Raw genomic sequence first — 21967 nt, forward strand, 5'->3', positions numbered from 1 at the left:
AGTGCTTTGCTATGTGCAACAGAGCAAACATTCTCTCTTGGGTTTCAAAGTCCCAACAAATTACCTGACAACATTAGGAGGTGCAGCAGAGGAAAGGTAATTTCCACAGGGTATGGATCTGACAATCCATTCTGCTCCTCTCCCATGGCAGGGCAAAGGGAGGACTAAACCCTAAACCTCCTACCAGTTTTCAAAACAATCTCGATGTTTTTAAATAATCTCAATGATGGGTGGCATTAACTCCTTCAAAAGCCCCAGGTTTGCCAGGCTGAAGGTGTCAGGGGACACTGATGACACCTCGGTCACCTGCTGGTGCCCAGCTGTAGTCAGTAAATCATTCTTATCTAATAGACATCAGGCAGCCTCTGTGAAGTGAGGAGGTCTCTTTCAGGGTCCCAGTGGGCAAATATTCACCCTACAAAACTGCTGGTGTAATTAGTGTTAATTTTCAGTGTCAGCAGAGGCCATGACATGCTCACTGAGTGTCAGGGCTGAAGGAGGTGGGCAGAAAATCCCAGTGAGTGCTCAGTGCCCTGCAGCAAGCACTGGCTGGACAAACCTCAGCTATCAACCCACAGGCTGCCAATTCTGCAATAAATAAGCAAGCAAATAAGCTATTTAAAACTAAAAAGTAAAAAGTCCCAGGCTGCTTTTGAGCTCTATGCTGGCCTATAATGTCAAAAGGGTTTCACCAAAGCCATTGCCTTGTGAGTGCACAGGAAATGCTACCAAGTTAAACAGTGTCATGGAAAATTCAAGACTTCCTGACCAAAGTGTAAGCTTCTTCCAGGATTTGGGACAAAACACTAATTTAAAAAGCAAAATTAGAATGGTCTCCTGTGGACAAAAGCGTTTTCCCCTGTTACTTTATCCCATCAGTTTTGAAATATAGGGAAATTGTGTAAGGGGCTCTGACCTGCTAAGGCTGGAAGGATGCTTATTATGAGTGACATGAGATAAATGGAAGATAAATAGAAAATTCACATGGGGTATAAGATTAAGTAAGGCTTACTGAACATAGGGTGAGCTAGCCTGTCAGACACAAAACTGCCTCCTTCTCCCCTGCTGAATGGAGCAAAGGGACAATATTAATGACAATTCTATATGGTTGTGGTGTTGGTATTCAACTCCCATCTGCCCCAACCTGACACCGGCTACCATGCCAGTACTGCCCCAAATCCAACACAAGCAGCTTCCATGGTCAGTGTCCCTTTGCTGGCTGAGTCAGCTCTGCCTTGCTGAGTGGAAATCAAGTGTGGTTTGTCAGGCTCTGGTCCCATCCAGTCCTTCCAGGAGCACCATGGTCTGTAAGGGGTGCCAGTGTATCTAGAAGGGTGCCTTTCACAGAGGTGTTAAATTATCATCATTTTTGAAAGGTATCAAAGTCATTATCAGATTGCAGATGACTATTATCAGCATAGAGCAGAGGTGCATAATGACACCCTGGAGCAATATAGAACTTGGATCTCTCCAATAAATAATGCAATTTAATTTTATAGTTTCCCCCCCTTTGCCTTTGGCCATGTGTCTTGCTGGCTGGGGCATTTTGGAAATAGTTTATATGACTATGTAGATGATTCTCGGGTGGAAGAGGAAGCATGGCTTTTCCACAGTGGGCACTGCATGGCCGCTTTGTATGGCTGGGGTAGGGAAAGAGCATCACAGATTTGCCTGGCTGTGCCCTAACCTGGGCTTGCTGTTTGCTGCAACATTTCAAATCCATGACAGCACTAGGCAACTTTGTCCTAAAGGGTGATGGGACAGCAGCTGGCATCATAAAACTGCTCCTTACCATCCTGACAGCAAAATAATTGGCTCTCTGAATGTTTCACATTCATTGGGGCTCTTTCTAGCTATTAAAAGCAAGGCTCCACATCAAGTGGGATCCTAATGGTGCACAAATTCTGTTTCCCACTTCCACAGACAGCTTGCTCTGTGTTCTGGTCAGAGAGCAAAGCAGGGCAGACACTGGTGTATCCCTCCTCCCCCGTCTCAGCTCCGTGCCCTTCACACACAAGGGTTTGTCTTTGTACACTAAGCCATAAGGAGCAGAACTGATAAAATATTCAGGAGGATTTTCAGTGACCTCTGCTGTAAGACTCCCCTCCACCAAGGTAACACAGGTTCAGAAAGAAAGAGTGAAAGAAAATTCAGTTTCAACAGTCAGCTTTTCTGATCAGCCAAATAAATGTAATTAGTTAATGCTTCTTTGAATGGAGAAATGTCCTTGTCTGTGCAAATACAGCCTTCAGGTGTCCTGGACTCTCTGTTCACAGTTGTGAAGGAATGAGAAAATGTGTAAGGCTTTGCAACTACTTTTGCAACTGCTGAGGAGCAAATGGAAATCAGTTAAGGAGCCAACTCAGTGTGCTGGGCTTTAAGAAGAGTCAGGATGCTGAGGAAAAAATGTTGCAAAACCCAGCAGGGCTTTCAGTCTGCTGGAATAAACCATTATATCATTTGAGAGGATGCTGATTTTGTTTCCTTATTTATTTTGATGGGCTTAAAAACTATTTTCTTCCTTCAGGGAGAAAAGCTTCCCATTACGACATTCAGCTGGAGAACATACAGAAGTTTAGCTATAGAGGGCTGCAGTTTGTTACCTTCCAGGAAGGCTTTGCTGGGGAAGTAGATTTTGGGCTTTTTTTCCGCCAATGACTGCTACAAGACGCACAACAGTTTATACCTGTCAGCATAGCCAGTCCTTTTTCTTAACTGCCCTGCTGCTCAACACTCCTATTTCACAGTGTCAGGCACTGTGAGCACTTTAATCTGTTAAAAGGGCTCTTTTTCCCTTTTAACACTAAACCCATGTTTTATTTATCAGTCTTTGATATAGGAACACTTAAAAGGCACAACACGTTTCCTAAGATGGATGACTCCTCCATGGCTGTTGTGCCTCTGTGTGTGTGAGCACACAGGTGTTGCTGTCGCTGCTGCACGTCCAAAGGAAAGCATCTTTATAAAGAAACACTCTCTGGCATGTGGTCCAGAGCTCCCATTCCCTAACAACAGCTCACTGAGCACAGAGACCTATAAAAGCAGTCCTATAAAGGGTCAGGTTCAGCTCTCATTGAACTCAATGGGAGTCTTTGCCTTGGCTTTAGTAGGATTTTTTCTCCACGTCCTACTGAAAGAGAGAGAAATGGTGGTGAATAAAAGGAAACCTAAAAACTGAGTTTTGTTTATGGGATGTTATACAGCCATGTGAAACCAGTTAAATTTATTATTTCCAGCTGATAGTATGAATTTTGATCACGGGTTACAGAAACTTAATTTGCTAGCTCGTGAAATCTAATCCCCCTCGTTCCCCTGGTGTGTTCAGTGTTTCTTTAGGGTGAGTATATTCCAGCCCCACAAGCTGCTCCTGTCCTCCAGCCTGCTTGGCAAAGGCAGGAACTTTCCCCAGCCCTCCCACCCCCCTCATGAGTGCTGTGGCTGTGTCAAGGGAGTCACTGGAGCCCCCTTCTCTGCACAGCAGAGAGCTCCGTGCTGTGCCTCGCAGTGAAAGACTTCACTGGCTACAGAAGCTGCTCAGGGATAATCCAAGGGCAGCCAAAAGCAGCTCTTTGACTCACCAAGAGCTGTAGAGCAGAGTTTGCAGCATGTACAAGTTGCTGTTGCAGATGAGGAGAGCCTTTCACACTGCTGAGACACCAACACAAGCCCAGAGCAGATCCAGGACCTGCAGCACCCCTGCCTGCTGTGCAGATCACATCTGTGCTGTGTTCCACAAGCACAGATGTGGAACATGTGGATGGATGTGTGAACACACATCCATCCACATGCGCATTCACATATGTGCTCGCAGCACTGCAAATACCTGTACCCTGCAGTGGGCTCTTCCCTGGCTTTGCAACACCCTGAATGCTGATCTGTACATCATTAATGTTTAATTATGGTCTGGAAAAGAGAAAAGACATACTTCTTCATAAACTGGGGGGACAGGACATCTGTTCCATCACAGCCTAGCCCTGCCACAAAGAAAGCCAGTGTGGAGCCTGTCCCTGGGGCTACAGAGGACCACAGCCTCACCAGAGAGCAGCTGGGAGCAGGAGGTGAGTTTTGTTTCTCCCTCACAGCAGCTGAGGTCCCTGGGGTAGGGGCAATGACAATCCTCTCACACCTTCTCCTCTCAGTGTGGCCAACCAGGGTCCTACATCTGCAGACAGAAGGGCCATTACTGTGTTGCTCTGAGCTTTTACAGGTAAGAATGAGTTCCTGTCTGATCTGCTCTTAACCAGGAGGGCTGGGAACTCAGGCATCACTCTCTTCTCACCCTTTATAACTCAGGATCTGTGATCAGTTCTCCCTGGAAGCAAAGGGGGTTAGAGAGCATCTCCTAAAGGGATGCTATCAGCAGCACTCCAGCCACATTACCTGTGGACTCAGTCCCTGCAGGAGCTCATTTCCTATCTAACCATCTAAAAAACCACCCTCACTTCACACAGGAATCCCAAAGATGTGTGGGCAAAGCCCAGGGTTACATGATCAGGGACAACAAGCCCCACATTCTCAAAAATCAAGCAAGTGTCAGGTAAGAAAAAGCACTGGTGGGATCAAGGTACTTGTTGCTGAGGTGTCCTGTGGGAAACCAGCTCACTTGCCCTTCAAACACAAACAAGGCTGGCTCGTGCCCACCACTGTGCCCCAGTTCCTAAAACCAGTGTTATTTTAAATATCCAAGAGGAAAATTGCTGTGCTATCCACCAATTCTTTGTATTGTATTTAGTTACCACTGTCCTTATTTGCAGCTTTTTCTCCTGCGACGTTTCAGAAAGCGTTGGGTTTAGGACTGCAAAGAAACAGGAGTTCCCTGAGGTTGGGGTGCCCCCTTGCTAGCTCAATAGGCATTCAGTGCTGCCAGCCTGGCAGATGCCTCAGGGTCTGTCAGATGGGCAGGAGGATGATGAGATGTCCAAACACCCTTGAAGTCCTGATGGTATTTTCACTCCCATTTCACTGTGAAGGAGCTGTTAATATTTAGTTGCTCAAAGAGAAAATTCTGTTCAAAACCCTCAGCTGATCCAAGCAGACTGTGCACTGGTCCCATCCCCAGCAGCAGAGTGGTATTTTTCCCCTGAAAATATGGCTCTTGCTCAACAGAGACAGCTCCATTACGTAATCCTGTCAATCAGCTGCCAATCACATCCCTGTGGTAACTGGGTGCCAAATACAATACTAAGATAAGCACTAAATAGCTGCCAAACAGGGCCCTCTGTTCTCACCATCTCTAAACTTTCTTTTCCTTTTCTCCTCCTCTCTGCCTGCTCTTGATGATCCCTTTGGACTTTCCTAGCAGGGTCTCCGCCAGGACTCCCTGCTTAGTGTCCTGCAGCTATTGAGGTTGGAAAACAGGGTTATATGAAATTAGTTTTCAAAGAAATGCAAACCAAAGAAACTGTACTTTTTGTGTGGTTTTGTTTTGTCTTATTTCATTTGGAGTCTCTTGTCACACCCTCCATTTGCCACGGCTGCTGTCCAAGTTCTCTGACAAGCCAATAACACAAGGACACATGATACCAAGGATCCTCCAACCTGTTATTCTTCCTCCAACAGAAGCACACAATTAAAGAAAAGCTCCAGGAAGCAGAGGAAATAGAGGGACTCTTCCAGCAGTCTGTTGCTCAAGGACTTCCTGAGCTGGAAGTAACATCTGGAGTATTGTAATTGCCGCTGATAGACCTCCTACATCAAATCTGTTGCTCCCAATTTGAACTCAGTTACAATTTTTAAAATTTTGGCCTCCACAACGTCCTGTGTCAAAAGGTTCCTCAGTGTAATTAGTGCAGGGCGTGTAAAGTTCTCTTTTGTGTTTGGGTTAACCCCTATCTCTGGGCATTTCCACCCACTCTCCTTCAATGTTATATATGGAAAAGTACTTTAATTCCCATTCCTCTTTCACTATTCCTGGACCTAGCACTTGTTGTTTCAGTTATCAAAAACCACGGAAATGTTTGGGGTTTTTTTTCCCTGATTATTTCCACATGCTGCAGGTTGAAAACACTGAAATGTTTCCATATTCAAAAAGTTATAAATAACCTTCTTGGAAACTTCTCCCTATGGTGATTTGAACCCAGCCAAAGCATAAGAGAAATGAGACTTATCACTTCATGGGAAATCCTGCCATTTTGACTTCTTTTTCAGTTTGAAAAAACAGAACAGGTGTAATTTTTGTCAAAATTCAGCCCAAAGTGACTTTGGAGAGCTCCATGTTATTGCATTCCAAGCAAGCAAGCGTGTCCAACTGCACAAAAGTTGGAAAACAAACCCTGCCTTTCAAACAGGCATCTCACAGTGAAAATGGGGGGGGGGGGGAATAAAAAAAGTTTAGGTGCCAAATACTATACTGTGAAATTTGATGCTTTGACAACATCAGACACCGGGAATTTTTCCTCTGAACTGAAGTTTCATCCCCTCTAAATAAAAATCAGGCAATGTTCACAAAATATAGTTATTTTGAACAAAACCATTCTGGTGAAACCTTTCTCTTGAGGTGCCATGTCTTGCATAGGTCGACCTTAGGAAGGAGAAAAGTGACTGGGATTTTATCCGTGATTCTGCCCTGCTGAAAAGGGCTGGGTTTACAGGCTGGATGTCAGCTGTGTCCCAGCCTCCTGCTGCAAATGAGACTGAGCTCACTGTGCCTGGAGTTTGCAGGGACCCTGTGGCCAGAGAGGCTGCTGTGCCATCTCTCTTGCTTGGTGCCAGCTCAGGTCTGCCATCATGTCCCACCAGAAACCCCAGCCAGCTGTCCAAGGCTGGCACCCTCTGGAAATCAGATGGCTGGTGGCTCCCCAAAGCCAGGAGCCATGTGCACCATGGGACTGGGAGAAGAGGGAGGTGTTCTGGAGTGGAGAAACATTTACAGGGCCACAGAGGCTGATTTCCTCTGTGCCCCAGCAGCTGGGCCACACTCATGAGCAGGCATGATGCCATCCTGACAGGTGGACTTAAGTGCAGGTAGCCAAAAGGTCACATATGTGCACAAAAGACATTTGTTTAAAGCAGATGTTGTGAGCCAGGAATAAGAAATAGTCTGGAGCTCCCACACATCATTAATACAGCATAATCCCCACCACTGGATTAGCAACAAAGATAAACATGGGGCTGTGGTAGGCTAGATACAGCTTTCCTGCTTACTACTAAAAATTCAGTGTGTTACTAAAAATTCTTTTTCTTCCCTTTTGTCTTTCTTCTATAAAGTGGGCAAAAAGGGGCTTCCCATATTTAGTAACCTATTCTGGGAGTTGTTTGTGTCATAAGGGTAGGGGAAAAAACCCAACACAACCCAAACATGTTTCACAGCTTTGGATGTGGATACGAATACAGAATAGTCTGATATTAATGTAATGCAATTAAGAGAAAGCTGATGTTATTGTTTGAGACAGACATTATTTCCCCATAGAAGAATAAATCAATTGCAATTATTGCACTTTCTGTAAGAATTTGCCCATTTTACTCTAGGTCAAGCCTATCACTGAAATGAGGTACTACTATATTTTAGCAAGACTGAACAAAGGGCAGAGGCAGTGACAGGTACAACACGTAACTAATCACGCTGCAGGAGTAACAGTTCAAAAGCTAATGAGGGACAAACTAGACCTAAACGCCCTCCTGAGTATTTGCATTCTTCAAAAACAAAATAAAATAAACCCAGTCAGAAAATAAATAGATAGATGATAGATAGATAGATAGATAGATAGATAGATAGATAGATAGATAGATAGATAGATAGATAGAAGCAAGAAAAGAGACCAGCCTCCCTCTGCTTTCCCACCAGATCAGCAGTAACACAAATCCCCTTCTGCAGCTATTTATTGCCACCAGTCTTTGACACGGTCACACTTTGACCCCTGCACCTGTAATGTGATACCCAGGAGAAACAACGGCATGAAGGGAAAGGGCTCAGCTGCCTCTCCTTAATTACTCCATGCAAAAGAGAAGCCACCCAAGGAGTTTTTTGGAAAGGAAAACAGTTCTGAGCACCCTTGCAGTTGCTGAGGACAAACAGGGTGTCAGTAAAATCTCCCACGTGAAACAGAGTCAAGGGACACAATTGTCACCAGCACTCTCCTCCTGTCTCCAATGCAGAAACAGAAATGCTCTTATCCCATTTGGGCACCAAAATTCTTCACTATATGGATAGCTGGTGTGAGGGGAGAGCTGTAGGCACCTTCAGGCAGCCAAGGCCAGGTGGAGACTTGGAGGAAAGGCAGAGAGGGTGATGCAAAATGACTGCAAGCCCTGTGTCTCTGAGTCAGATAAAATCAAAGTGTGCTTGGAGCAGTCTGGAAGCCGGGCTGGCCAAGAGAGGGTATGCCTCAGCTTTGCTTTCTTAACAGCTTTCTCAAAAAAAAGAGATTTTAGGCAGTGGTGTCACATTTGCTTCCCTGTAAATTACTCGTATCTAAAACCTGGTTACTGCTGATTTTTGATTGCACAGACCTTGTCTGCCCACAAGATTATTTCAAGACAAATGTGAAGAACATCATTAAGCTTAAAGTAGTGGGATTCCCTGTGCAGTGTCATTGCTGTGTGTTTGCCTGGGGCACCTCTGGCATCCCACCAGGCATGGGTGGACTCCTGCCTGGGATGCAGGCAGGCACACTAGGTCTCAGCTGGGAGGCAGCAGGTTTCCAACACATGGGGACAGTCATGACAGCTGCTGCCTCACAGCTCACACCAGCCCCAGGACGGTCCTTTTCCAGTCTAGTGTGAGATGTGGGAGGATTAGAGCTGGCTTTTATGGCTTGAAGCTGCACAAGGGTGGAGGAGAGCTGTTCACAGAGCTAAGGAGCAGTGCCATTGCTGCCTCCCAGCTGAGCACTGCAGTTTTTCTGTGGGAAAGGCCCATGGAAGAGCCTCCTTCTCCCCTACAGCTGCCAAACACAGCCCAGAGGAGACACGGAAAGTTTCATGGCTTGAGATCACACCCTAAACTGAAATCAAGTCTAACACAGTTCGTCTCCCCTATTAAAATGAATATGAGCAAGTATGTGGCTAAGCTTAATATAAATACCTGATATTAACAAGTCAATTTGCAAAGGATTGTAAAAGACACTATTTCTTTGTATCTTATGCTTGAAGATTTTCTTTGCATCTTGTTTGAATACTTGCTGGGGTACCTCTATACTATTGCAGTGTCTTCAGCGCTAATATGTGTTGGGTTTTTTTCAACAAGCATCAAACAGAGATGATATTTTAAAGCTCCTTCATTCAGTCAGAGAACAAAAGATCCAAGTCATGCCTGTTGTGTTTTTTCACATTGAAGAGCAGTAACTAAGAACAACAGGAACTAATCTGTTCCATGTTTTCATGTCCCTCTAGCGACATGGTACAGGAATGACTTTAATTGACACTGTCCTACACAAAAAGCAGGCTTTCAAGGGACACAAAACCATGCAGACACCTCACTCCCCAAAATATTTTCTCCAAGGCTTCATTTTTCTGAAGGGTTTCACAGAAATCACCAGAAGCATATTAGTGACAAGAAACCCTGTACACGGTTGAATAGGGAAACTTTCCTGTTATGTCCTTTTGATTCAACTGTGTAAAAATAAACAGCTAGAGGGATATCATTTTAATATCCTTTACCACTTCGCATTGCCTTCGCAGCAGACCTTTAAAATCCATCAGGATTTCAGTTCTGTCTCCTGACAATTAAAATAGTAATTTTTAAATTACTTTAAAAAGCCTGAGTCATTCCCCACCTCTCAGAGCTCCCCAGGAGGATCTGTCTGTGACAGACACCCAACAAGTGCATGGCTAATGGTTTAACTTGGGTTTTTAAAGGATACACTCTGATGGAGCAGCTAGACTGAAGACGTTTCTTTTCTGTCAGTGTGCAAACAAACTGATTCCCCTGGCACCTGGCTGGAAAGGGAGATGCCTTTGTCCCCATGAGGAGGTGAGGTTCATGCTGTTCCCCGGAGCCTTGAAGGGAGTATTTGTGCTGTACAAACTCTCCTGGACAAAGCAGGACTGCCCTATGACCCAATCATCCTGCACCCATGCTCTTGTCCAGCTCTCACTGCATTTTCCAACCCCTACACACACAAACGCTCCCCTCCATTAACACTTTTCTTAAGAGGCTTATTTTGGACTGTCACTGCTATCCATCTCCACAGTATCTACAACACCCATGGTCAGATCAGTGGCACTACCCCTGAGAGAATTGCAGGTCCCCACAGGATGTGCCTGATATTATGTTGGCCCTATCCACATTTTATCCACCTCTTCCAAACGGTGTTTTAGCATCCAAAGTCTGCATGCAAGATCTCCAGGAAGGACTAGTTCCTCCTGGCCATTGCAGACAGACGATAGGGGGAAAGGGAAAAAATTTCCTCCTGCTGGCTCTGCCTGTGTCAAAACAGGGGAAAGAGGAAAAAGGAAAGTGTTATCTATTTCAGACTGTCCCAGCTGAGAATCCAAACTTGAATGCTGTGCTAAACAAGCTTTTATCTTAACAATGTCTATCTATTGACTCTATCATATTAGCCTTTATTAATATTTCATGCATTTTCCCTTGTCTCCACTTTTTCCCCCATTTATTTGTTAAAGAGAACTTACTAAAACTGCAAAAAAAAATGCATTTGAGGGGCATTTATTTTAAATACTTACAGGATAATGTAGTCAGAAAAGTGTTTTAAAGATTTAGCAGAATCAAACATCCAAGATTAAAGCAAGCAGAGAGCCAATTAACTATGTTACACAGTAACAGGGCAGTCAATAAGTCATAAAACCATCAAGTTGTCTTGGTGGTGAAATGTTTTTAATCATAACTAGATAAAAGCTATTCTGAAGACATGCACTATGCATTGAAAGTATCTTTAATGCACATATGTTTTTACTTTTTAAGGTACAGAGTTTAAGGTCAGTTTGCAAAAGCAGAAAGCCGTCCTTGTAAAAAAATTATATATACAAAATTTTCAATTGTATCTTAACAAAATGGAGAAAGGGCTCAGCAGTGCAGGAAAGGTAAATACTGGCAGACAGAACTCACTATAAACAATCTTTCATCTTATTTGAGCTGATCTGACTAAAATTTATATTGTAGGCTTCTTTACAAAATACACATTTGAACACAGCCCTTTCTTGCCTAAAATATGATCTTATAGTGACCAAAATCTGGGCCAGTTACAGTTTGTCACTAAGATTAGACTAAAAGTGTTTGCAGTTCTGCACATCCACAGCCGGTGGGTGACAGAGCCTCCTGATGATGAGGGTAGTTTTTGCAGTTTGCATACAGCAAACTCTGGGTCCCACTGTTCTTTTATTTGCTGCCTAGATGCATCACAGTTCCTTTTGCAGAAAACATTCCAGTAATGCAACAGAAGAGAGGTAAAATGAGATATTCCATTAATCTCATTGCCAGAGGAGCTTTTGAACAATGAACTCCATTTTTCCTTCCATTGCACTAAAACAAAACTGCTTCTTCAGAAAACATCTATGAAATTAGACCAGCGCAACGCTGATGGTATGAACTAGAGAATTAGATTTGCTGTACTTGAAGGAAACAATTGAGGACGATTACAAAAGGAAGGGCAAACTCAAAGTCTTCAGCTATCATTAAAACTATTCATATCCTTAGCAAGGCAGAAAATTGGATCGCTCTCCTTCTGTTTGTGATTTAATGGCTTCTGTTCAGTCACAGCCCTACCTACCTGCTTAAAAGCAAATTGTATGTAGCAGTGATGCACATTCATTACCATCCTCTCTCCAGATAATTTGACAGTTCCATGGCATGGTGCCACAGTTGGTCGTTAGCTCTATCCCCAAGTATCACGCTCTCCTGCAGGATGTTACCGTGACAAAGAAACTGCCGGCAGCTCCCTTTGGCTGTCCTCATCTGGTCAGCATCCTCTCCAAGGGGAAGTGCTCCAGGGATTTTACGGAGGGGAGCAGGAATGAAACAGTCTCACTGCTCTTGGGTTGGTTTTGTTTGTTTTGTTCATTTGGTTGACTTTTTAAAGGGATTTAAACATACGAAGAATGAGCAGTTAACTGGAAATAATGAAGTGTGAGAAAGAACCTCTCACCCTTAGATACTGGGAACTGGCCCCATTTCCTCCGACCAACTGGCTTCTTAACCATTTGTGATTTTCTCAGGGGACCCAGGGAAGTCAGTAAAGACCCAGATGGACGATTATTTCATCCTCCATCTCCCCAGTACAAGTTTTCTGTTATCCCAGTATGCTCCAGCACCACAGATTTTTGCATGCTAAGAGGTTAATAGCTGATCAGTCCAACCAGAAGTTTATTACAAAATTGAAGCAAAAAAACCCCATCATAAAAACCAAAACCTCCAACTCCATAATTTTCTGCCTTATTGTCAAATGCACCACCATTTAGACTTGATTTGCATGATTTACTGTGCATATGTTTTTTCTCTGTCTCCAAGCCCAGAATTATTTCCTATTGAGGCTATATCAGCTGCTGGTGCTTGCAGTTTGTCTTTGTCCTTTCCAACCTGCAAAATATCATCTGCAGAATCCAAATCACTGTCTGCCTATTCTCTTATCTTCTACTTCTTTTACCCATCAATAGCCAAGCTGTGCTGTTCAGTAACTACAGCATATTGTAGGAAGAAACTGATAAGTACATCAAACAGCATTCTCAGACTACACACAAACATGTGCCACTGACATTTTTTATTGCCTGTGACAAGTCACCCATCCCCACTCAGTCTTTCCAGATGCATAATGCAGATTTCAAATGTGTGTCACTCTAGGTACTCTTTATTATAAAGAACTTATGCATATATAATCACAGCTACAATTTGAAAAGTGTAGATGAACAAAAACTATATTTCTTTCTAGGATTACAAAAGGAAGAGATGACTATGAAACTATAAAATGGAAGAGCTAAATTTAATATTTAAGTAAAGAGTGATCAGATAGTGTTCTGTGATTTATTTCTCCTTAGGTGAGGTGTGGTAACTGGTGCTTTGTGACTTCCACATCAGCTGCTCTGCAAAATAATATCCACTCTGTGTAAAATTCACACCAGTGAATCTGGCTTGTGGTCCAGCTTACAAAGAGTTAATACATAATTAGTTACTGAGGATTAATCAGAGAGGGCAACCCTTTAAATTACTTGCTTTTTTTGTGACCTGCTCATTGCCATCTGAAACAATCTTTGTATATTTCCACACACCTGAAAATTTGTCAGTGACTAGAACTCTCTTAAATAGAAGTTCTCAAAACTTAAAGCAAATTTTCACCTGTTAGATGAAAATTATTGCAGAAGCTGGTGAAGGTTCTGGAGCACAAATCTTATGAGGAGCAGCTGAGGGAGCTGGGGGTGTTTAGTCTACAACTACCTGAAAGCACTGGATGATCTTAGAGCTCTGGTTTTCCAGCCTTGATAATTCTAGGACTCTATGGTTCTTGAGATTGAGGTTGAATTTGTAATACAAACTTTAAGTGTCATTCACTGCATGAGAGGAAAAAAAAAATTACACTGGGCCAACTTGGACTGGGTAATTTCTTAATTCTCTCCTAGGGACCCTATGAGATTTGGTCAATCACCTATACTCTGGTTATAGTTTCCCTCTGTCAAATGGCATTTTTAATTACCCAGGTGTTGTTCTTTAGGTGTTTTGTAAATGATTAGAGAATCCAAGCCAAGACAACACTAAAGCTCACAACTCTAATAAGTCATGTACCTAAATCAGATCAAATTTAGGTTTTACTGCAATGTATCACCTAGATGACCAATTTATATAAATGTATATTACATGTGTGTATTCAGTATTCCCACAGTGGCAAGACTGGAAAAATGTGATATAGGCTTTAATATTAATTCAAGATTATTGCAGATTAGGTTTCACATATGTTTTGACTATGATTTTATTTTTCATTATCATTTTAGTTTGCCATATTCCCCACACATTTAAAATGTTAACTAATCTTTTTCAACTGCCAATCTGTAATCATTTCCCTACTACTGAACCCTAAAAAGAGACTGCAAAACATGGAAAGAACTGTGGAAAGAATTATGAAAAGAAGGTAGAAGCATCTGGTTTTTAGGTTTGGGCTGTGACTGACAAGCAGTTCTGTTGTTCATAAAGGGAAAACATCTGTAAAGTTGTAAGCCAACAGGAATGATAACCTCTGAACTCTCACCCCATGCTGAGCTCCAGTAAATGAGTGCTCCTATCTCTCTTGCCAAGTGTAACACAATACAGATGTGAAGTTTGTATCATACGCTGTTTGTCTGGCTTTTAATCTTCAAGTTAGATTGGGATGATTCTTAAAACAGCAAATATGGGATCAAAACAAATTAAAATTAATAAAGTGAGAGCAGTAACTATGTATTTTGTGTCAGTTTTGAAAGATTAAAGATTTTTAGATAATGAAACAAAAAAACCACCAGTTTTTACTGAGGCTTTCAGAAAAGATTCCATCTGGGTCTTAAAGAGTTGAATAAAGTCACCAGCTTCCATTTCAGTTTGAAAAAAAAAAAAAAAGCTTAAGCAAGTTTTGTCTGGATAGGCAATTAATATGTGCTGTAGCTGTACTAAATGAGATAGTAATGCAGGAATTAAGAGCATGAAATATTACAGGAAAATGGAATAAGTCAGCTTTTAATATCACAAATCATACAAAGCCCTGCAGTTGTGCTCAGATGGACACATCATCTGCAGCCACAAATGCTTCTCCAGTACTTTTCCCCCCAGGCTCGAGGTTTGACAGGAAACACATTCCACAAACATTTTAATTTAGCTAGGCTCTTTTTAATGAGAAAGGATGTTTTTAAAAAGACATGTGCCCTGGTTTTCCTTCCCCTTCTAGTGCAGGCATCAGCCAAATAAATATTATCAAAGGATTAAATATCTTGTGATATTTCATCTGAGTACATCCGAAGCGCTTTACAGACTTTAATTAATCTCCCAGTGAGAGCAGTGCTGATAGACTCATTTGGCAGCTGAGGAGGGGTAGAGGCAGTGGTTCCAGTTGCCCCTCTCTGACTAATCTTCAGTAACTATGTATGAACTCCCTGTCACCTGGAGCTCAAGGAACGAGCAGCAGGGCAGGCACGAGGCAGCAGCATTTCCCTGCCTGCATGGCTTTCCTGCTGCATTTTCTCAGGCTGTTGCAATTTATGCAAGGCAGCAAAGCCAATGATTTCATGCTCATGTGGCAGTGGACACTTTAACTCTGTCAGTATTTATTGAGCCCCACAGCATCCCTGCCAGCACAGCCAAGGCAAGAGTGGTTCAGCTGTGTCTATGAGTTCCTGCAAGCTCCAGCCTCTCCCTCCAGCTCCCCAGGGTGTGGATGTTGGTTCCCAGCATGGCACAGCACGGGGCATCTGAAGCCTACCTTCTGATGTCTCTTTTAAAACTCTCAAGTTACTTGATTTCTCTCAGTGTCAAAACTGATCACACCAGCCTGCATGTGATTTCTCTGTACCTGAGACTACAAGGGTTTGGGCAGGGTGTTTTTTCTTTCCTTGCCTTTACAAAAATGTGTCAAAGACATAATTTATTACAATGAAACCGTGAACATACAAACCAAAACTGACATCTCCTCACTTCAAATTCCTTTGTGCCTAGAAGACAGGAGATAAAAAGGCAATTGATATGGGCAAACAAACCCATATTTTATGTCTTTCTGCAGTCTTTCAGCCCGTAATGGGCTGTGGTCTGAAGCTCAGAGGACTTCAGACTGATTTATATGCATTTTTTAAGCAAGGCTCAGTGTTTCAGATTTGTGGCAGGACCAGCAGCATGAGGACCTGTGTTGGGGGGTCAGGTTGTAAGCACAGATCTGTGTGCTGTTCCTCCCAGGGAGCTGCTGAGTGAACTGTGGCTGGGGCAGGAGGTTTGGAGCATCTCGGTGTGGAACTGCTCACTGGGAGTTTTCTGTGATTCATTGACAAGCTGATCACCATGGAAAACAGTGTTGCTCCCAGCATATTTGTTTGGCTTGATTTATTATTAGGCTTGCCTCCTTTTCTTGTGTCTTGTTTTGTTCTGATTTGTTTTACTGGCTGTAGCTACATTTCTGCAGAAACAGCAACCATGGCCTCTGAAGCAAAATAAAATGCTGTACCTACAGGAGCAGCCTTCAGCCCCAGGCTCTGCTCCAGCTGGGCTGTGGCTCTCCATGTCATGAACAAAGAGATGCCAGGCAGGAGCATCTGAGCACCACTTCAGATTTGCCAGTGGAGGACTGCACAGTTTATTCCCATGTCTAAGCAAGCTCCTGAGATTTCTGGGAAATCACAGACCACAGTCTGGTAGAACTAGAAACTACATGATCACAGAATAATGCACAGCACCAGCGTTTTTCCAGCTAAATCCTGAATAATTAAGGTTATGAAGGGGATGTTGAGTCATCCATTTTCAAGAGTCCTTGATATATGTATTTTTATCCAAACTATGGGCATTACAGAGACTGAAATTTTAAAAACTGGTGGCTTAGGCTGTCAGGACCCTTGACTTTCCACCTGAAATGGAGAGACAGATGCTGCCTGGAAATGGTTGCATAAATACATGTACATGTGACTGATTTGTCCTGCCACAGTGGTGGAGGATGGCTGTGCACACCTCAGCATAGTCTGCTGGGAAGTGAGGCTGTGGCACTGTCCTTGAGCATTTTGATGGCACTGAATCAGGACCATTAAAAATGGCACAGAGTAGGCTGCAACTGTGCCCTGAAAACTGGGTCTAGGTGTTGGCAGTGAGTGATAAATTAGTGTTGTGATGACATCATGGCTCTTATGTTCCTCATATCCAGTGTTGCTGGGGTGGTACCACAGGATCATATAATCACAAAATGTCTTGGTGTGGAAGGGACCATAAAAATTGTTATAAATGATCAAGAGCCAATTCAAAATCCAAAGATTTATTTAGCAATTTCAAAAATCAATTTCGAAACACCACGATAAATCAGGACAACATTGATCGAATGCTGGGTGGACAACCAGGCAGCAAGAAGGGTGCTCTCCGGTATTGCCCACAAATCCGGAGTCCCAGGGCATTAACTTTATACGGTTTTTCTGCCCTGAGGCAAAAATCACGACTGCTTGCAAAAAGCACGACTGCCTCAATGTCTTTCACTCCTTGAGGGATGTTTTGAAAGGAGTTCCTGAAGAATTGGAAAGAAGTCCAAACAGAGTCACTGAATCTTCTTTTGGGGCACTTGATGAAGTCGACTGCTAGATTTCCATCGAGATCGATATCAGATTCTTGAGTAGCTGCGAAAATGTGGCCCGCCCCTTGATTAATGGGTCATCTTAATGTTATCTCCACTGTTTATGTTGCAAATGTTGTGGTGGCACCTCTAAACCAAAGAAGACTTTGGAATTTTGGAGATGCCCTAGGACTGTCTCCAAGACTCCAGGTTTTTAATTTCAATGTATAATTTTTCACACACAACTTTAATACGTGATTTTATACAATGCATCTATTACAAAAATCATCTCATTTCAACCACCCCACCAATGGGCAGGGATGCCACCCACGGGATCAGATTGCCCAAGGCTCCATCCAGCTTGGCTTCAGAAAATACTCTTTTCCCCAGCTCTAGAGAGCCAAGCTCAGCCTTGCTGGGGTCTGGATCCATCACCCTCCCTTGGAGAGGGTTCCATGGCAACAGGAAGTCTCCTGTTCCCCCTCAGCCATGCATTTGACATGCCCATGGCAAACCTGTGCATCTTTCTTTGGATGAGAACAATAGCACCATACTACTGAATACTAGGGTCAGGAAGGAAACCTTATCTGATATTTCTATGCTGGCAAATAGATGTAAAGAAAAGCAGGCAGCTTTTTTCCCTCCTCTGCGGTTTCCACGGGATTGTCCCTGTTGACAATGTGAGTGACGTTTCTGCCTGTGTAATTCTTGCCAAACGTAGCAGGAGGAAGAAAGGGTTGAGCCAGAATCCACATGCAAGTCTGTTCTGCACCTTCCCAAGCTGAGCTGGCCATACATCTTCTCAGGAAATAAAAGCAGTAGCCCAGGAAGCAGCAGTATTCACAGTAACATAACACCATATGCAGGCAAAGTGAGACAAACAAATGAAGGTATATAAATATAAGGGGAAATTATTATTTTCTGTGTATATTTAGCAAAAGCTTTTCTGAATACTGTTTTGTATTATGAGGAATATAAGTACCTGGGATTTTTTTCTTAAGTTTCAAAATTCAGGCCAGATTCTCTGAGAATTTCAGTGAATTTTCAAAGATCATTCTGAGTCATAAATGGAAAATTATAAATTCACCTGTCCAGACTAAATTCTGAGAACTGCAGAATTTCAGCCAAGGTGTGATTGTGGTGATATTAAGTTTCACTGGATGTTTTCCAGTTCACTAAAATCTGAAAAAATCAAAAATAAAAATAAACCAGACTATCCACATTGACTGTCATCTAAGAGTAACCCTGAAGAGCATTTAACAGTGAAGTTGCAGAATCAAGCAGTCTAGAAATTCTTGCTTAACCCTATTTTCTTGAGCATTACCAAGTCTCAAACCGAGACTTTTCTACTGGCAGATATAACAAAGGATAGACAAAATCACCTGACAGAATCAAAGTTAGATCTGTTTTTTTGTGTTGAGGGTTGACACTCAGCAGTGGAAAGTTCACACACTTATTGCTGTTGTTAGAGAGATTGCTCCTGACACAAAACTACAAGTCCAACCAAAAAAAAACAAAAACAAAAACAAAAACATTTCTAGTAGTGATAAAATTTATAGACAAAATGGTGGGCAATAGTTGTGTTGCTGTCACCAGACCAATTATGTAACCATGTCAGTAAGGCAAAAAATATGCAAAGAATCAGTTTCCTTTTAGCTGATGATTAACAAATAGATTTAATTTTGCTTTAAGAAAACATTCCTTAGGTGAAAATGATAGTAAAATTGTGAGAATTCCACTTGGGATTTGCCCTGCTTATCAACTCAAATAAAGTTATGTTTTAATATGTAATGCTTTTGAAATATACAATTAGTCAAAATATTTTCCTCAAATTCACAGGTGAATTTATTATTTATCTGAGAGTTCTACAGCACTTTCAAGTGGTTCTATTTACAGTATTTTTCATCCATAGTTCAGACTGACCAAAGCATAAAATAATTACTTGCCCATAAAATAAATAAATTAGAATGCTTTTATCTGGTCTTGCTGTGTAGTATATGCAAAATTCCTGACCAGGTTCCCAGGGCAGCTTCTTTAGAGTTCAGGTTTTCCTAGGTCTTTACAGAATGATGTGCTGAATAGTAACTGTGGAAAATTGACATTCCTTCCTAAAGCAAAGATAAGTGTAAACAGATATCTGAGAGGATCAGTACATCATTAAAGTAAGCACTAAAAATGCTTTCTCCTAAAAAAAAAATTATATATATATATATATATATATATATATATATATATATAAACAGGGAAATGAGGCAAAATTCTCTCCTAAGAAAGCACATCAAGCGCAGTACCTAGAATCCAACTCAAATGGTTGGATTTTCAGCACTGTGCAGCCAGGCTGTGTTGCCTCATATTTTGAGATCTTTGGTTTGTCTCTGCTCAGGACAATTGCTGTGAAAACCTGGATTGTAAAGCAGACCTACACAAGGGTAGCAATGAGCACAACTGTGCCCATTGTTTAAGCTCATAATGACTGTGCTCACTCTTGCTGGATACCTGGGGTGTGTTTACTCCTGAATCATTGTCAAAGTGGGTTACAGAATGCAGCCATTTCCCTTATTTCATCTTGTTTCCATATTTTTCCCAGTATTTAAACAATAGTCATCTTTCTTATTTCCATAGTTCACTTTTGAAGGGAAAAGAGATGAGATGTGAACCCTGATTCTAAATGAGATCCTGATTTTTTTTTTCCTATTTTTCTCTAGGATTGGTGGAGTTGTGAGGAAATCAGATCAGACTTACACAAGGTCACAGAGTTCTTCAGGTAAGCCTAGAATGAAGGATTCTCTTGGTTTAAAAGCAGACTAACTACTCAGCTCTTGCTAACAGCTTTTTTTTTTTTTTAGTCTCCAAATAAACAAAATGCACTTCAGAATTTTCTTATGATTTTTTTCCTTTAATAAAAAGTAATCACTTTCTAAAAGACATCAAAATGCAAATGGGAAAAAAATCTCCATAAATCGCTGCATAGCTTTGTTTGTCATTGTTATTTATTACAGTATTTGTGTTGGTTATTCACGGAGGTTCTGGATAAGCCTGAATCCCATTGCTGAATAAAGCATTGAAATTAGCTCTTCTGCCCACCCCTACACTATCTGACTGTCCTTTATTAACTCCCTTCATGAAATGTGCAAATCACTTTCTCTCTGTGCCTCAGACATCCTTGTTTTATGCTTGAGGACCCATTTCCTCCCCATTTTGTCCACCTACCGTGCAAGACAACTTATTTAATCCCTGTTTTTTTTACTGAACCTGCTGTCTAGGCAGAGTCTTTTTGTGCTGCCATAACACAGAAAAATGGGATTTTTAAAAGTGGAAGCTTACAGAAGGGCAAAGGCATCAAACACTATACATTAAAGTAGAAAGTGGCCTAAAGGACTGGTCATCATCCCCTGTACTATTTGTAATTAATGCCGGGAAAGAGATGATTCCTCTCCGTAAGATCATCTATGACAGCATTTTTAATTGCTTCCTTTCAATCTTCTGCTCTTACCATAACTGTCATTCTTCCAAATAACTCTCAAACAGAGGCAGTATCAGGAAATGCTGGCAGAGCCTTTCCCTGGTCTCCCAGGGGAACAAAATGCTCTCTCCTCTACCTCAATGCCCCCCCGGGGTTCTTAGGGTGTTATGCACTTTTAGACATGGAAGCTGTGCAAGTATCCAGCAATAAAGCCAGCTGAAGTGGCCTGTGATTAATGTCCCTTTTTGATTAGGGGGTTCCAGGGGCAGGGAGGATGAGCACAGCACAGGAGCCATGGACAGCATTGGCAAGAAGAGGAAAGGGATTGGTTTCATGACTTCTGTAAGGGCCATTTCTGAATTGCAGGCTGTGCTTTGGGAAAGCCATCCTTCTGCTGGGATACCCATTCAGAGGCAGGATGTCCAGAGACTGAGGGGAATGGGTAGGACAGGAAAACTTCAGCTGTTTATTGGCTTGATTCCTTTTCACTACTTCCCCAGCTACTGTGTTTTCCTCTTTCTTTTGACACTTGAATCTTTCCATTACAGGCCCAAGACCACCAGTTTCTTTGCTGCTTTCATCCTTGAACAGCACTTACTACACCTCCTGCTCAAGCCAGACACAGACCTGGCTTACTTCTTTCTTTGCCCCAGTCAATTTTTATTCACTGTTGTTGATTTAGCCCTGCCTTTTGCTGTTCTTACCCTCTGATCTTGTCTGTGGTGATCTATGAATACTCAGCAGCAAAAGGTCTTTGTTATCTCCATTGCTACTTCTTGAATTCTGAGATATAATTCATAGAAACCTGCTTGTCAACTTTTAATACTTCTAATTGCCTATCTTCTCTGGTACAATCAGGGAGCCTTTTAACATTTCACTTCCCCCACAAGGGAAATGTACCCTATGCACAGAAATTTGACATTCAGTTCCTTTTGTCAATGCTGAAGGGAAGAAAACATTCAGATTGTTAGAAACATTATCAACTCGACTGCTACTAACTTCCCAGTCATGGTCTTTAACAGCTGGATAGCCTCATTGCCTTGTGTTTTCTTCAGCTCTAATGGGACAGAGAAATAAGGGTGTTCCCCTGAATTCCCTTAGTTCTTTTGTTCCGTGTGTTCATGTCAGCAATCCTAGCAAAGATTTGATTTGGCATCCTACATGATCCCTTCCAGGTCTGGCTCCAGCATACACCAATAGTCCATGAGTTTTATATTCTTGCTCTTCTGTAGCACCTGCACTGTTGAAATATGAAGAGAACACAAACAAGGGAAAAGGGGCAAGCACAGGAAATTAAATAAACTAGACCCAAACACTGAGAGGGAGCGTGAAGAACTCCTCCAAGGATGAGTCTAAGCGC

At 42.3% G+C, this 21967-nt stretch overlaps 1 protein-coding gene across 1 annotated transcript in view; it reads left to right on the top strand.

Moving 5' to 3' along the window:
- LOC136291899 (uncharacterized) overlaps positions 1–4842 on the top strand; it is a 54432-nt gene extending 49590 nt beyond the window's left edge. Inside the window, exons 2-7 of the mRNA XM_066186990.1 lie at positions 2528–2628; positions 3285–3337; positions 3913–4058; positions 4140–4207; positions 4452–4537; positions 4755–4842. Of these exons, the coding sequence (XP_066043087.1) occupies positions 2528–2628; positions 3285–3337; positions 3913–4058; positions 4140–4207; positions 4452–4537; positions 4755–4842 (542 nt within the window). The remainder of the gene's footprint in view (positions 1–2527; positions 2629–3284; positions 3338–3912; positions 4059–4139; positions 4208–4451; positions 4538–4754) is intronic.
- The last annotated feature ends 17125 nt before the right edge of the window (positions 4843–21967 follow it).

The sequence above is a fragment of the Chamaea fasciata genome, unplaced genomic scaffold, assembly GCF_029207755.1.
Source record: "Chamaea fasciata isolate MVZ Bird 193981 ecotype frontalis unplaced genomic scaffold, bChaFas1.0.hap1 SCAF_7, whole genome shotgun sequence".
NCBI classification, from domain to species: domain Eukaryota; kingdom Metazoa; phylum Chordata; class Aves; order Passeriformes; family Sylviidae; genus Chamaea; species Chamaea fasciata.